We start from the raw sequence: 17,228 nt of genomic DNA on the forward strand, positions 1-17,228 counted from the left end.
TTAGCACCCTTCTGTTAATAATGCAAGCAAGTAGCATATAATTTAACCTTTAGGAAATTGTATTTTTTACATTACTAGTCTATTTCAGTGTTTTAATTGATTGAATCATTTTGAATGTGCATCCCTTTAAACCAGAAACCTAATAATTACAATGACACTTATTTGAGCTCTTTTAATTATCTTTTAGGTATCATTTAGATGTCTTTCAGGTATAATTCTTTATCATTTTTAACAAAAAGTTGGATAAGAGTTACTCATGAATTTCACTGAAATGCCCTAAAATGTATTCATACTAATTGCCAGCTATCACTGAATGTTACTTCTCATACACTAATTATTTCTTTGCATGATTTTTCTTTATAATGTTAACTAGAACTACCTTTCTGTAACTGTGGATATGATGCTAAAGACAACAGTTTTCTGTAGTTTTCTTTTGCGCATGCTGGTGTAAATGGGGACAGGACCAAATAATTATCCTAATTGTATGCAGCGCTTTGTCCTGTTATAGTGTGTCCTGCCTTTTGAAATTGAAATTTGCCACTCGACCACCCCCCACACCCCCAAAACCCCCCCCCCGCGATCTATCTTATAAAGATAAGTCCACCCAACATAATGTGCATTGGGGTTCTTGTCTACAACAACTTACTACTCAGTGCCTTGAGACACCTAGGTGTGAAAGGCGCTATAATAAATTCAAGTTATTATTATTATGGCTACAGTATATCCCAATATACTACATTTAATCAGATAGCTGTTGCAGATATTGTTGCAGTTTTTGCATATTTTTTTGTTAATCCATCTTAAACCACCAGAGCAGTTATATTTAAAAAAAAAAATCAACCAGAGTGCATTATTGCAATAATTGTAGTGCGCCACAAATCTCAGTAATGCCGCATGCATTTTATGTTTTATTCAGATTTGAGTTCAGGAAACTTGGAGAAATTAAAAAAAATGATTCATCAGTCCTTTTGTTCTGTTGGCCAGGGTCCCAGGATTCTCGAGCTGTGCCCAGCTGACAAGCTTTTGAAGATGGCACAATAACAGTCGAGTGATGCCTGACCATGACAGCGCAGCCCTCTTAAGCAGACAAACCAAGAGAAGAAGAGTTGACATTGGAGTGAAAAGGACTGTAGGGACAGCATCTGTGGTTTTCACTAAAGGAAGAGCAACCTTATTCAGTGCCATGAATCCCCACGGTTCAGAGCAGGACGTTGAGTGTTCAGTGGTGCAGCATGCAGATGGGGAGAAGTCAAACGTGCTCCGCAAGCTGCTGAAGAGGGCAAACTCGTACGAAGATGCCATGATCCCTTTTCCTGGAGCAACCATCATTTCCCAGCTGTTGAAAAATAACATGACCAAAAATGGTGGCACAGAGCCCAGCTTTCAAGGCAGTGGGCTCTCCAGCACAGGCTCAGAGATTCACCAGGAGGATGTCTGCAGTAACTCTTCGCGAGAAAGTCCCCAAGAGTGTCTTTCCCCATTCAGCAGGCCGACCATGAGCCAGTTTGATATTGAGCGTCTTGGCGATGAGCACCTGAGAGCCAAGCGGGCCAGAGTGGAGAACATAATCCGCGGTATGAGCCACTCTCCCAGCGTTGCTCTACGTGGAAATGAGAATGACAGAGAGGGGGCACCACAGCCCCCCAGCCCCCGGGAGAGTTACCGGGAAAACAAGCGCAAGCAGAAGCTGCCCCAGCAGCAGCAACAGAGCTTCCAGCAGCTGGTTTCAGCCAGAAAGGAGCAGAAACACGAGGAGCGCAGGCAGCTGAAACTACAGCTGGAGGATATGCAGAAGCAGCTGCGGCAGCTTCAAGAGAAGTTCTATCAAATCTACGACAGCACAGATTCGGAAAATGAAGAAGATGGTAACTTGTCTGAAGACAGCATGCACTCGGATGGCATGGACCACCAGGCCCAAGACTCAGTTGCTGACAGATCAGACAACGAAATGTCCGACTTGGACCCAGGGCATTTCATCGATCGTGCACGTGCCCTCATTAGGCAACATGCAATGATGACAGAAAAGCCTAAAAGAGACAGCCAGAGAGGGAAAGACCAAGGGCCAGCCGCCATGCACATGGAAGGCAAGCAGCTGGCTGAGACATTAAAACAGGAACTGAACACTGCCATGTCCCAGGTAGTGGACACAGTGGTTAAGGTCTTCTCAAAACCCGTTCCTCAGGTCTTTCCACCCCTCCAGATGCCTCAAGCTCGGTTTGCTGTCAATGGGGAGAACCCAAACTTCCACACCGCCAACCAACGGCTACAGTGCTTTGGCGATGTCATCATTCCTAACCCGCTAGACACTTTTACCAACATGCAGATGCCTAGCTCCAACGACCAGACAGAAGCACTGCCCCTGGTGGTTCGAAAGAACTCATCTGACCAATCATCCTCCACTCCCACCCCTGTAGGCCATCACCATCACCACCCTTCCCTGCATCCATCTCCACTGTCAGCCACTGTGGGCTTTGGCTCTCCTTCTTTCCGCCACCCCTTCCCCCTTCCCCTCATGGGCTACCCATTTCAGAACCCTTTAGGCACCCCTTCGGGTTCCTATTCGGGCAAAGACAGGGTGTCTCCAGAATCCTTGGACTTGTCCAGGGAGACCACTAGTCTGCGGACCAAGATGTCATCCAATCACATGAACCATCGATCTTGCTCACCTTCATACCCAGGCAGCACAACTGAAGGCCTATCTTTATCCCTCATAAAGTCTGAGTGTGGAGACCTTCAGGACATGGCAGAGATTTCACCTTATTCAGGAAGTACAATATCCTTTTAAAAAAAAAAAAAGTGAAAATATGCTTTGTGTTATGTATATGTAGCTTGTTTAGTAAGCTATCAATTGATTACTAGAGAGGATTTCAGGGATTATAGTTAGGATTCCTCAGTACTTCAGAGATCACTGCAGGGCTTTATAACATGGAACTCGATTACTGATAGAACGCTAATTGTTATCTTTTATAGAACACTACAGGGTTGTATCATAGAGATACAGTAGTCTCTGACCTAAGATAACACCCTTCAGGAAGCAAGCGAAGTGTTCATTTTGCTGGAGTTGAGCACCAGAGACAATATGAATCAATAAATAAATAAGTATATTACTTGTCATGGCGCACATGCATCAACATATGAAATGAACAGAATAAGTAAGAGAAATTGTACGTTAATAAACTGTAATAATAAAGTAACAGACAAACTAACGTTAATACACTAACTGTCAAACTGAATTAACACAGCACCCTACACACGATAAAAAATACAGCAGCAGCTCTATATCCATTGTGAATACATGTACAGGACTCATAATGAAATACAAAATAATTTAACAGAATGGTGAAGCAATTCACCAGGACAGGAAATACCAAATTGCTGACCATTTGTTTAGATGGGATTTTCTAGTGATGAGGTTCACTTGTGGAAAACAGAATACAACATGAGCCAATGAACCAATCAGTGTGCCTAAGACACTCTCACGATAACAGTTTTGAAAAGATTGAATAAACCATTTGAATTTAAGTTGATGAATTATCAGGTTACAAAACAGTACTCTCTCAGTTGTGAACGTGTTTTTTTAATCAAAGTTCCTGTTCCTTTAGGCAGAACATTTACAATGAGAAATTTGTTTCACCACAAGGTTGTTCTCTTAGCTGAAGTGTTCTCTTAGGAGGTGTTCCTATATGTGGAGACTCTTGTACTTAGATTTAATTACAATCAAGTAATTGTCTTGTCCATTAACCCCTGGGTTCTTCCAATAGTCTTATGATGAAACTGAGTGCATCATTTAAACCTTTTTAAATGTATGTTATTAACTGTGATTGTGCTGTAAGAACTTGCTTTTGTTTCCATTACTTGCGCAAACACAAGAAGTTATTCCCCACCTGCTGTTGCAGATATAGTGTTCTGCTGTGCGCGAATAACCACTGTTCATGCAGACACACAAAAAACATTCCAGACCAGATCTTTGGTAGAGATCCTTTTGAAAATGTATGCACTATTGTCCTTATTCAAGAAATTCAAAGGTTATAATGTATTAGAAATATAGTTTTATGATTCAGTTTATTGAATTATTACTATTATTATTAGAGTAGCAGCAACTGTGGTAGTATTAATCCTACATTATTATTATTATTATTATTTTAGGGCTATTTTTCAATCCATATTTTTTTAGGTTTGTTTTTAAACAAACACAAAACCGATTCCCTGGTAGGATATGTACCCCTGTGTGATAAAGCCCCACTTTTATCATATCACATTGTAAATGTAATAATTACAGTTTCTATTTATATTTTTACAAAAATTTGTTGACTACAGTCACTTACTTGCTGCACCATTTGCTGTTGCCTGGCAGCAGAGTATTTTCCTTTCCTTTCTTTGAAGCTGGTGTTAGCAGGTGTTTGCAGGTAGCTGTTTATCTTTCAAATGGTTTCTTAACCTTTAGCGTAAACTGTGTTTGAATCTGCTAATTTATTCAGTGCTTGTGATGTATTTGAATTCTAGAGACAAAGAATAATATATATTTTAATTAAGTGATCTCTAAATAAGGCTGACGATTGAAGTAAATGAATTACTGAATCCAATCTTTCAATCTTTTTTGCAGGAATCAGTTAAACATTTTTTTGTTTTAGTTTTAGTTTTTTAAGATGCCAGGAAGGTGCACATGCATCATGGGTTCATGTTTTAGTCTGAATGTATGCTAAGCATTTGCTAATTGATATATTTAATCAAATATTAAGTTTTATTCAAATCCAAGAAGAAACAGACAGCCAATTGTTTTTGTCCGTGAGAGTCATGATCTTCCTTGTCACGCGGCCTCTTTGCATCTCAAGAAAAATAGCTTTGTTCTTTTCCCAAAACATTTGCATTTGGGTTTGCGCAGTTCTAAGACCTTTGTGCAGGTGAAGACACTTTGCATTTACCATAGATTAGGGTCTGAACTTTAAGAGACACACGAAATGATGTAAAGCCCCGTACTAAGAGAGCTAGATAGTGGAGTAGTAAAATATAACATTCACTCTATGAGCTTGTAGGATGTAAAATGCTATTACAAAAAAAAAAAAAAATTGTGGCAAACCATATACACTGTCCATCTTCCTGGTTTTGTAAAACAAAAGTAGTCTCTATATAACTATAATCCTAAATGGAACAATACTAGTTAGAAATAGCATTACAGCAGTCCAATAGCACACATTACGCTGCACTTATAACTTATAACTGAACTGGACAGCTAGTAGTTAGCAGGTATTTGTAACCAAGAAATCCATTCTGTGACTATTTGTGTTCCAGGATATCTGATTTATTCCACCACTTGGCTGGCTAGCTTAATTATTAATTGCAGTGCATGTCTTTCCAAGACATGATCCCAATATCATTGCGTTTAAAGCACAGGCAAACTTGCAGCCATGACTCAGGTGGTAACGGTGATCTATAATATGCCTTGTAAACATACAACACACAGATTTGCAGGTTGTTTGAACACTGCTTTAGGTTCAGCTGCAGTGCAATATTCCTCTAATCTTTTATGTTCCTGAGCAGATGTCTTTCATTAATTTATGGATTTGTCGTCTTTTATTTATTTATTTATTTTATTTTTTTACACCTGGCAGCTGGTTCAAGTTTCAGCAGTTATTTTCTATTTTGCATGACACCATAGAATTGAATGTCATCTGTCTTCAAAAAGCTCAAAAAATTGAGACACATAAGCTACCAGGACATAGCTTGTTTGCTCTCTACTCCCACTCCCTCATTTTAACTCCTTAATATTTATTTGTGCTAATTTTCTTTCCTGGCCTTGAATGAGGCTCAGCTTGTGTTCAGTGCAGCTGTATGTTTACCAAGTCTATTCCATCATGAGTCATTGTGCGCGTGTAAATATCCTAGGAACAGCTAGTGCTTTCTTGGAAGAACAGTTGCCTTTCAGCACAAACACTTGAACAGGGAAATTAGCCAGTTGGTCTGTTACACCTTTTTGTTTTTAAAGACTAATTATTAGTATTGTATTATTAACTCACCATGCATTCACCTGGAAATTGTAGTATGCGCATCCCAAAAACCTAACACTGTTTTGTTGTAATATTGTCTTCCAGTGATGCTGAAAAGAAATATTGAGCTGTAAATTGTTGAAAGATAAAGTATACTGTATGGTGCATTTGGCCAAAGAGATAGATCCAAATTGGCCTGTTTGCATAATTAAAAAAGAAAAAGAAATACCCAACAAAGGTAGGTAAAAGAAAAAAATCTGCACATTGACCTACTGAACAAGTGTTTAGTTAAGTAACTCTGGATTTGAGACTTTTCATGCACCCAATGTAGTAGTTTCCCACCCTGTTAAATACGAACCACTGTCTCCTTTTTAGGCATCTTAATTTTTTATTGTGATCTTTCTCAAAAACCAAAAATAACTTCAGTTACTGAGAATTATTATTTTATTATTATTATTATTTTTTTACTTTTAAAGGTATTGGTATGAAAAAAATCAACACTTTAATGTTGGGACTAATGGCACTATAATTAATTGGGGCATTGAATCCATGAAAGATCAGATTTGATTAAATGATAAGTTAAATGTTACCAGTAAATACATCACTTTCATGAAACTCTTTTATCAGTTTAAAAATAAAGGTATTTACTCAAATCACTGTCTCTGCCCTGGAAACTTCAAATATTTTTTACTGAACATTTTAGGATACCTAGAATGCAGATTGTTCCAGGCCACACAAACACCAGATCTACCAACAGGAGTAATGTTTCATTTCATTCTCGCACATTTTTCTTGTCTGAGAATTCTAAAACAGAAGTTTTACTGCTTCCATGTTCCTGTTGAACTGATCCATTCAAAAATGCTGTCATCTGAATTGATTAGAGTGGTTTAATATGCACTTTGGATTCTGGGCAGGATTCCTGTTTTCTTCTGTTCCAAAAAAGATAGATCATATTAATAGTATCGATTGACTTCTAATAAATTAGGTCAGTGTTAATCTTTTAAACAGATCAGGTTTGTGACTTAATTGAGATGAAATAATGCAAAATATTAAAGAAATCTGCAACATAATGTACTTTGAAATGAGCTTTACAGAATGATTAATTGCTTATTCAACAATTTTTTTTTTTTTTTTCAGCAGTGCCAGTTCTGTAACAATTCGGGGAAAACAATGCCCAAATCATGCCCTTGTGTAAATGTAGTTTTTTTTTTTTTTTTACATTTTTTAAAGCATTTTCTAATTTGTGAATGAAAGTTTTAGCTCCTTCAGATGTCCTGTCTCAGTGAAAGCAGACGGCTTTCCTTTCTTTCTTTCATTTGGTGCTGTTATTTCACTTATGCGTTATGACAGATGGCACTGGAGGAGAGTGTAATACTCTTTTAGTCTTCCCTATCAGTCTAATGGAGGTCACTGAGAGTTCTTTCAACTCTCCTCTCTTGGCACAAGAAGCATGTCAGTCATGAGTTATCATCAATGCAATCATTAAGCTTCTGAAATACAAAGAGCCAGTTCAATCAAGTTGCTTCAGAGTTTGCTAACATAGATAAGGTTTTTTTTTCTTCAAGCAAGGATGTTGACCTAGAGAAATTAGTTAAACTTTTATTTCTGTTCACCCTTCACTTAAATAGGATCTAAATCTATATTTCATAAACATTTGTGAAATAACAATCATCTAATCTTCAACTTTTACAGTACATATGGGCTATAATAAATGCATGTGAAAATGAACCAGTTCTGTTGCACACAGTATTATAAAATAGCAAGTAAACAGCACACAGACAGAGCTAGGAGATGAGCAGAATTTATAAACTTGTGTGAAGAACCCTCCTAATTGACCTTGTGGAGTCACATCGATTTCTGTCCCCATGCATCTTCATTTCTGATAAATTATGAAGCCGTTAATTTGCAGAGGAAATGGCAGGACCAGTCTGCGGCACAGATGTGACCAATTCCGTCCTAACTCGCAGTGTGCAAAAGAGTGCCAAGAAACTGTAGGATAATTGGGATGTCTAGATTGCTTCGGTTAGCCCCACTTTCTCCTGGGACTTTCTTCAGTAGCTTCTGTTTACAAATCTAGGGGGTAATGATGTTTCCAGATAAATAGGCCCCTTTATTTGGGTAAGTAGACATTTATTGATTAGCTAAACCACAATTATTGATCTGCTCACCCCAAAAGACCTTTTTATTGTTAGTAAAATAACCTTTGATATATCTTGACTTAGCACATCTTATAAAGATTACAGGCTTCTAAATGTAAGGTGTTACCAGTTTCCTTAGTTACTAATATATTAAAATACTAATATGCTACATCATATTTCTGTACTGAAGTGTGACAGTGTTACTCTGTTACCTATTACACATGTTGTACCTTGCAACACCTCGACCTTACAATTGCAGCTACTGCTTGTATGTATACGAGTATGTTAAATGATTATCTATATAATCAATGTACATTACTTGCTATTGTATTCCTCCTAGTTCTTTTTAATAGTCTCAAGCTTTGTTCCAGGTGTTGGATTTACCTACTTCAAATGAATATTCATGTTAGCTTTGTTCCTATGTTTGCTCATTTGTTAGATGAGTTTGTGCGTAATCAGTTTTGGGTTTAGGGGACTGAGGGGGTGATATGTTTATTGAATTGTGCATATCTAAATATGTTTGGACAAATTTTCCTTAATTAACCTATAGCAAATTCAGGAAGGACTTTCACCAAACCACTTAAAAAAGGCAAAGCTGATGTTCTTTTACACAAGATACCCAAGCTCCAACATGCTCAAGATGTTCTTCTCTGATGTGAAGGTAAGATGATATATGTTTTTTTTTTTTTTTTTAGATGCTGTTTAATGTGAAATAGTTGTGTCTTTCTTGGGATAGCAGTGTACAATATATTTAAACAAATAATCAACTTTGAAATGGTCTTTTCTAACTTCGGTTCAAATTTTTTGTGACAGTTAGAGTAGACTTGAAAGCACAAATGATGAGAAGTGCTTCTAGCTTCATTGTTTAGAGGTTTCTATGCTCGAATGCTTTTGACAACATATGCATTCTTGAAGAGCTTTTGTTGTATAAAATCTCAGTACATTCAGCTGCTGCTTCGGAATTAAAAACAAAACAACAACAACAATGGTGATGATTGTCTCTTATTTACGACTTAATTTGTTGTTGATTTCAGTGTACACTGAGCATAAGGAGGATAAATAAAGTGACAGATTCAGGCCACATTATTCAAATGAGAATATGAAGGCTGTCCACTCACAGCTGCCCTCTCCCTCTGCCTACTGAGTTACACAGCCTCCTAACTTTGTCATTGGGGGCTACTGACCTGCCAGTAATTGCACACCATGTGGCTACTAAAGGAAACCCTACCTTCACAAGTCATACTGCTGATATTTTTAGGAGGGTGTTAATATAATCATCTATATAATATACTTGGAATGGTGTTTTTTAATGTTTAATATGTACTAGTTTTGTTCCAATTATTACATTTCCCCATGGTATTTTACCAAAAAACAACAACAAAAAAATAATCGCAAACAAAAAAATTAAGTTCCAGACTCTACAAGACCACCCCCTATGTGCAAAGAATAATAGATATTGAAATAAAAAAACTGACACAGCTGTATTACTTTAAGACATGACAGAGGTGTGGTTAAGATGAGTTAATCCCACCCACTAGGCCTTATGCAGCTTTTTATATGAATGTGCAAATATGCTTCAATGTTATTAAAAGTTGTTCTTTGGAATATATTTTTTCTAAGTTTGATAAATGGCATAATTGTGCAAGCTGCTAATACTGACCTGCCATTGTTTGTGTGGTGGAGAAGTTCAGGCTGACACACTGAATGGAAGTTTGCATTTACTTTTAACTTACATTGTGGTAGTTATAACGATGTTCAACACAACATAGTACCAAAGAGTTCTTGTTAAAAATAAATAAATTGTAGTAAAAGTTTTGCTTTTTGTGGATGAGGAAAAAAAAAGTTACAAGAATTAATGTCTGCAATTATTTATTTGAGAACTTTCTTTGCAAAACTCAAAAAGTGCTAATTCAAAAGTATTCATACCCTGACAAGGAAAATGAAATTAATAGCTAGTTGAGGCACCTTTAGCAATAATAACTTTTAAACTATTAGGATATTTGTCATTGAGCTTTTGGCATGATTTTTTTAGTAATTTTTGACCATTCAACGCAAAATTGTTCCAGTTCATTCAAATTCCAAGGACTTTTCTTGTGCACAGCCGCCTTCAGCACATACCAAAGATTCTCAATCAGATTTAGATTGGGACTTTGACTAGGCCATTCCAGAACCTTGATTTTATTCTTCTTTAACCATTCTGAAGTAGATTTTGATGTGTGCTTTGGGTCATTGTCGCGTTGGAACGTCCAGTTGCGCTTTAAACCAAGTTTTGTAGCGGAGGGTTTCAGATGATTGGCCAGTATCTTTTGGTATGCGATGGAATCCATTTTAGTATGTATTTGAACTAAATTTCCTGTGCCAGTAGAGGAAAAACAGCCCCATAGAAGGATATTACCTTCTCCATGCTTGACAGTAGGTATGGTGTTATTTTCTTTGTAAGCCTCGCCAGACTTTCTCCAAACGTAACAACTATCAGCATGACCAAATAGCTCCATTTTTGTTTCATCACTCCACAAAGCCTTTGACCAGAACTCATAACCGTCACTCAAATGCTGTTTTGCAAACTTTAAGCGATTGTCCTTGTGATGTTTTCCTAGGAGTAGCTTTTTGCTTGGCCTGTGACCATTGGGACCTTCACCATGAGGTTGATTTGGAAATTCCAGGCCCACTTGCAGACAATTCACTTTGAATATCTTTGGCAGTCAATCTCCGATTGTTATAAATCTTCACAATTCTTGCACTTTTTCTTGGTGAAAGAACCTGAGTCTTGATAATAGAAGCAATAGTTAGCTTTTTACTTTTTCCCATATTGACTTATTGGTAACCCTTTTATACTCTCTAAGAATGTTCACCTACAATCCAGCATTAGGTTCTGCATTATCGTATCGAAATTTCTAGCACCTAGTAGACATTACTATCATAACATAAAGGGTATGAATACTTTTGAATTGGTGTTTTTGGAATTTTGCAAAAATAAATAATTGTATAATAAATTTATTTCTTGTAACAGTATTTTTTAGAATGTTGGTAAGTATGGTTTTGTTGCATGTTGAATATGAATATAACTTTTTCTTTAAAAAGCATAAAGGTTGATTTCACCTATTTTCTGCTTGAATTAAAAAAAAAAAAAAAAAAAACAACGGTATCCATCTAGGAAAGATTTTATTTGTCAGTTCAAGTCGATTTGGGGAAAAAAACAAACAAAAACTTGTTTTGTTTTTTGGGTTATTAAGCCTTCGGATCTATAAAAAAACAAAATTTTAAGTGATATTTACTATCCAACCTTGCCTCACTTATTTTCTTGACTGATTCATATATTATAAAATGTACTGCAGACTCAGCCATAGTGGAAAATGAAATGTCCCTCGAAGACTATTGTTACCTCCAGGGTGCATTATACCCCTGTCGGTAACAATCGTCTTCCCTCGGGTCAATAATTTTCTACTATAGCCCTCCTCTCCAGTCTGTATTTTCTCTCTCCTCTCTCTTACTGTTTTAAATGGCTAAAAATCAATTCTTATTTTTACTTTTTAACAATTTTTGTCTTTCCTTCAATGTTTAAGTTTTATATTGGGATGTTTCTCAACAGATAGTTGTCTTGACTATAAAATACAAATGTTAATCTTCAGTAGTGGTGAAAAATAAACCTGTACGACTTCAGAGTAATAACTTCAAGTGCAGATATAGCAACATGTACAGTAATGTCACGAGCAAGTTGCCTACACCATTGAACAATCAGTTGTCTCGACTATTAAGAATAAGCGGTAATGTGTAATAGAAAATTCTTTCCAGGACTTACTTCACAGTAGGTTAACAATATAATGCATAAAGTAAAACATTTCTCTCCCTTATCCTTCAACCTAATTTAAAACTTAAAATTGCTTGTTGAATTAATGTTCTTAGAGACTGGCAAATAGCTTTAATTCCTACAATTTGTATTTTGCCCAAAGCCTTTTGTGTGTAATGCTTACTGGCATGATGCCTCATGTTGTGGGAGTTTTTATTCAAACTATGACAGTAGGTTAGATACTGGTGAGTTTACCTCTCATTCTGGCAGTTGGTAAAGTACAGTAGTATCATGTTACCTGGTTATTGACCCAAGAGAAAAGGGAGATGTAACTGCTGTTTGGAGTAGCGTGCTATATTGTAGTCTGCCTGAAGAACAGTCATTCACAGGATTTTGAGCATTTCTGTGTTACGCAAATGATGTTTCTCAGCCCCTCCACCCCTTTGAGTCAATTGCTGCCTGGCTAGATTAAGGTGTCAAATGGATTTGTTTTATGCATCTTTTGACTGTGCTCATTGAATATTTAGGAAGTTTCCTTTGCAAATATCAGGACGGAGGTATCCCATGGGAAGCATTAATCAAAGTCAGAGACTCTTCTGCTTTGGAAACACAGACCTTTTATTGTAGCAATTAGTTTTTGTAAAACACATTAGCAAACCACAGATGTCTTTCTCTGGGTTTGTACAATGAACTGATCTGTTTCTTAATCTTTTATGATAGTACATACATTTTTAATAGAATCACATGTAAACGTCCTAACCAAAAAAAAAAAAAAAAAGACAAAAACTGCTGTATTTGTAATGCTTTTTTTTTTTTTTGCCTCAGTTTGACATGTTAGAGAGCAATATCATGTTTGTATTGTCATACTTTCTTTTTTTTTTCTTTTAATATCATTCATTAATATGTATTACATGGATACACACTGGCTTTAAACAAATTGTTGTAGGTCAGCCCTGCTCCATCAAGAGAAATCCATCTTGCTACCACATACTCAAAATAAGTGTTAATTTTTTTTGTATGACTTGGGGGTGTTTGTTTGACAAGCAGATGACATGATCCTTAATTGCTGAGTTGTCATGTTCCAGTGACTGTGTTGTTTTGGCCACTGCATCTCTGGTATTTCGATTCTGCAGCAATACGCTTTAAAGCTCCCTTTATGCCCTCCTGCCAAACAATGTCATGCGGACTTACTTTTTTTGTATTCTCCATTATGTCATCCATGGGCCATTCTAGAAAAAAATACCCTCCCCTTTTTTCTCCTGCCCTGTTCATGTGAGACAATGTCTTGTAACAATGCAAGAGCCTAATCTCCATGTCAAAGCAATGTTCATTCCCCAGTGCCCAGCCTCCTATCATTTTGTAATGTTTTGTTTCTTATTCTAAAAGAATTAAAAAGGAACAGTAAGCTGTCATTGGGGCCTGTGGTCCTTATCTCAGTGTCTGGAAATTTGGACAGTGTATTTTGCTGCTGAGATAAAACGGGAAGAACTCCAAGTTCAGCAGATCGTAATGGGTTTAAGTTCTATTGAAATCGGCAACCAGAAGATCAGATAACGGGGGTCCTTCAGTTGTCTTTTTTTAATCGGGTTCCCCGCAAGGCTGAATACAGACAGAGCAGACACACAGAGTGAATATATAATTCTTGGATAGGTTAAGTACATGTTTGAACTCTTGCAGGCAGAAGCGGTTTGATGATGACTTAATCATTTTTCTGGTCAATTATCTGTAAGAACTCTTGCAACTGCACAGCAATTATGATGCAGGCTGGCCTTTTGGGAGAAGCACCAGCCCTCCCAGCTTCTGTTTCCTTGTTACTTAGATTCCCTGCCATGAATTTTCATTCAATTCATTATCTTAAATTTGCTAGCATAGAAACAACTTTCTACATGGTAATGATCACCAACCCCCCTCCCCTCTCCACATACGCTTTAGCTGACAGAGGTCTGCATGTTCTCATGGCCAGTGCTTGATAAGTGCTTGCTGTTTTTTTTTTTTTTTTTTTTTTTATTAATGCACACCCCTCTTTTTTTCTGAGGGGGGGGTGGTTAATACCACAATGACAAAAAGGCAAGGGGTATAACTCCACAAGGATTGCAGCACCCAAACAGTCCAGAGCTCTGACAAAGAAAAACTATTTATTTTGAAAAGTTTTTCCTCTTAAAGCCACAATGTCCACAATCATTTTTATTTTTTACACAAAAAACTATTTTGTTACATTTTGTGTTACATTTTCTTTTTTTTCATTGTTTGCATTCCAGTTTGTTTGCGTTTTCCAAAGGTTAGTCTGCTACAGGGACACAAGCTTACTGTAATGTTTTAACCTTTGTGAATCCAGCTTTCCATTTTCTTATTTAGAAGCCAAATGGCTGTATGCATTCAACTATTGATAATAATGTACTTATTTGAAAAAATCTGACTTTTTTTTCTAAATTAAAGTCCTTTCATAAAGTGAAAATAAAGCTTTATTGTTTTTTGTTTGTTTGTTTTTTTACTAGAACAGAAGCAGCTTGTAAGCTATATGTTAAATGTTTATTCAAGGGTAAGAGTTAACTAAAGAGAGGCAAAAGGGGTCACCTTTGTGACCCTGAATACAGCAGCATACAGTATACTGTATGTACACCTCTGTCACACTTGTATTTCCCAGACATATTTACGTAATGGTCCCACTGCACCTTATGGAACAACTTTAACACTCCTACAAGAGAAACTTTTACAAAAAGGACTCTTGCTGTGCAGAAATTGAAAACACTTTTTACAGACATAATTGACATAGATAAATCTCTGTGTGCTGCTATGGAAGAGGCCAAAGAAACCCATTTTAGCTTCCATCTGAATGTTACTTTGTATATTTTCAGTTAAACTGTGCTAATATAGTGATTATTTTAAAACAGTTCAACAGATGCATCACCTCTCAGCTCATCAAGTGGTTCAGCAACTTTCGAGAATTCTACTACATTCAGATGGAGAAGTTTGCACGTCAAGCGATCAATGATGGAGTCACAGGCACAGAGGAGCTGAATGTCACTCGGGACTGTGAGCTGTACAGGGCCCTCAACATGCACTACAACAAGGCAAATGACTTTGAGGTAGGACTTTGTCTGGTTTTTCATGCAGAAGGAATTTGCCCAGTGGCATAAAATAAATACATATTGTTATACAATGGTACTAAGATCCAGTCGCCTAAATATTGTATTTCTAGTGTCAATTTCAATGACTTGCAATTGATGGATTAAGTAAAACCTCTGCCTGAACAATGCAAAATGTGTTGGTTCTTGCCTTTACAATTCCTGTTGTATTAAAAAAAAAAAAAAAAAAAATAATATATATATATATATATATATATATATATATATATATATATATATATATATATATATATATATATATATATATCACTTATATATACCTACCTTTTTAAGCTTTGGTTTAGCAGGCATGCTTGTATATGCAAGATAAATAAATGATGCAAAATAGTTGCAAGGCAAAGCAATGTATTACAAAACAAGCAGTTGTCCTTTTTTAAGTGCATTTTCTGCTACTGGCTGAGGTGTGCAAGTTTCTGTTGTAATATTTAGAAATCATTAAAATATTGTACTGGTTAGATAAACTGTCAGTTTGCTAACAAATTAGTATCAGCTATTTAAAATTATGTAATTATGTGTTTATTTTCCATAGCATTGGTGACAATATTTATTTAACCAGATATTTGCTCTGTTTCTCAAACTGATGTCCAGTGACCACCTGTTGGAAAATCCTAGGTGATCCCTGAAACATCCCCAAAATGATGCATCTACCACACTCCGATCCATTAATCTGCTAGTAAACACAACACATCATATCAGCAAACACAAGCTGTGACTCCTAACATCACCCTAGTTCCTATTTATTTATCTGACGATCTAAATATTTTTAATTGCTAATATGCAACAATGTGCTGCCCTTTACAATTACAGTGACATTTTGCACAACAGAAAACTTTGTTGAACTATTTAAAATAAGCAGTAATTCTGATAACCTAATTTGCCATTCTCATGGTATATAATGAATACCGTTTTATATATTATTGGTCCACAGTGGTTGTGGTCTATAGAAAGATCTTTAATCGTAAATATACAGCATTTGACTATAGAGCTCTACAAGTTGTAGGTGTGTCTAGCTAGTGCTTTGTTACCAGGCACACATTTTAAAGAATTTACCGTATTTACATATGAACATTTTGAAATTGCAAGCTGAAAGAAAAAACATGAATGTGACTTTTTATGGCTGAGAGGTAAGTTAGGAGGGATATTTTGCATATTTGGCTCACCCACAGGTGCCTGTGCAGGTCGATCTAAGTGCCGATTAGAAGCTTGGTTCAAAGACCTTTTACTAAGCAATGCAAATTTTCCAGAAAAACCAACTATAAAGAATGTTGCATTATCATACACCTGTGATGACGCTCTTTTTGTAACTTGTAATTTTGAACACAAGTGGGAGAAAAACAACCAAGACTTGGTATAATATAAAGTATAGCTGAGGCTGAATACCTCCTCTACCTGTTAATTACTGCTTACACAGAACCATGAAAGTGGAACACAAGCCGATTCAGCAAATTATACTTTGCCAAATTTAACATCATCATCGTTCCTTCCACCTTGGTTGTTCCTCATAAATGAATATGTCCTCTGTTTTGCTTATCTTTTGATTGTTAATCTAGTCTGTCATTGTGCTTCAGCGATACTTTCTTTGCCTTTTGAGATTTTGGTTGTTTTCTGCTGCCTTCATTTATCCTCTATAAATGTGTCTTTATTTCCTTCACTAACTTTTAATGAAGTAATTGTCGCATTCCTTATTACAAAACAAGTCAGAGCTGTAAATTAAAGCAAGTTCATTAATTACCTTTGTTGCATTAATGTTTGTGTCTGCTAGTGTTTCCCCTTTCAAGCTTTCTTGGTTTTCCCCTCAAGACAGTTTGCTGTGTAATTACTATAGCTTTGCTGCCCCTCCAGGCAACGAAACAAAAAAAAAAAAAACTTTGAGAACAAAAACCATCAGCAAATGTTAATAATGCAGATATAACATAGGTTTTCAGAATGGTCTTTAGAATAACTTATTTATAAACATTTATATAGAAGTGGTATACACCTTCTTTCTTTATACCATGCATCAATCCAGGTATCTGAGAATATCTGTCAAGATGCTTGAGTCATAACATCAATGAGATTGTTAGCTGATAAATTAAAAACAGTATATTGCAGATATTTGATGTGCGGTATTCTATTTGGAGAAGGAGCCTTCTGTTGCATAATGTAAGAGGGAATACACCGGTAAAACACTTTT

The 17,228-nt window shown here is 36.3% G+C and overlaps 1 protein-coding gene across 1 annotated transcript in view; it reads left to right on the plus strand.

Annotated features, from left to right (window-relative positions):
• LOC121317099 (prospero homeobox protein 1-like) overlaps positions 1-17,228 on the plus strand; it is a 33,458-nt gene that overhangs the window by 4,095 nt on the left and 12,135 nt on the right. The window contains exons 2-4 of the mRNA XM_041252700.1: positions 985-2,775; positions 8,678-8,783; positions 14,801-14,995. Of these exons, the coding sequence (XP_041108634.1) occupies positions 1,052-2,775; positions 8,678-8,783; positions 14,801-14,995 (2,025 nt within the window). The 5' untranslated portion in view covers positions 985-1,051. The remainder of the gene's footprint in view (positions 1-984; positions 2,776-8,677; positions 8,784-14,800; positions 14,996-17,228) is intronic.

The sequence above is a fragment of the Polyodon spathula genome, chromosome 6 (genome assembly GCF_017654505.1).
Source record: "Polyodon spathula isolate WHYD16114869_AA chromosome 6, ASM1765450v1, whole genome shotgun sequence".
In the NCBI taxonomy this organism is placed as follows: Eukaryota; Metazoa; Chordata; class Actinopteri; order Acipenseriformes; family Polyodontidae; genus Polyodon; species Polyodon spathula.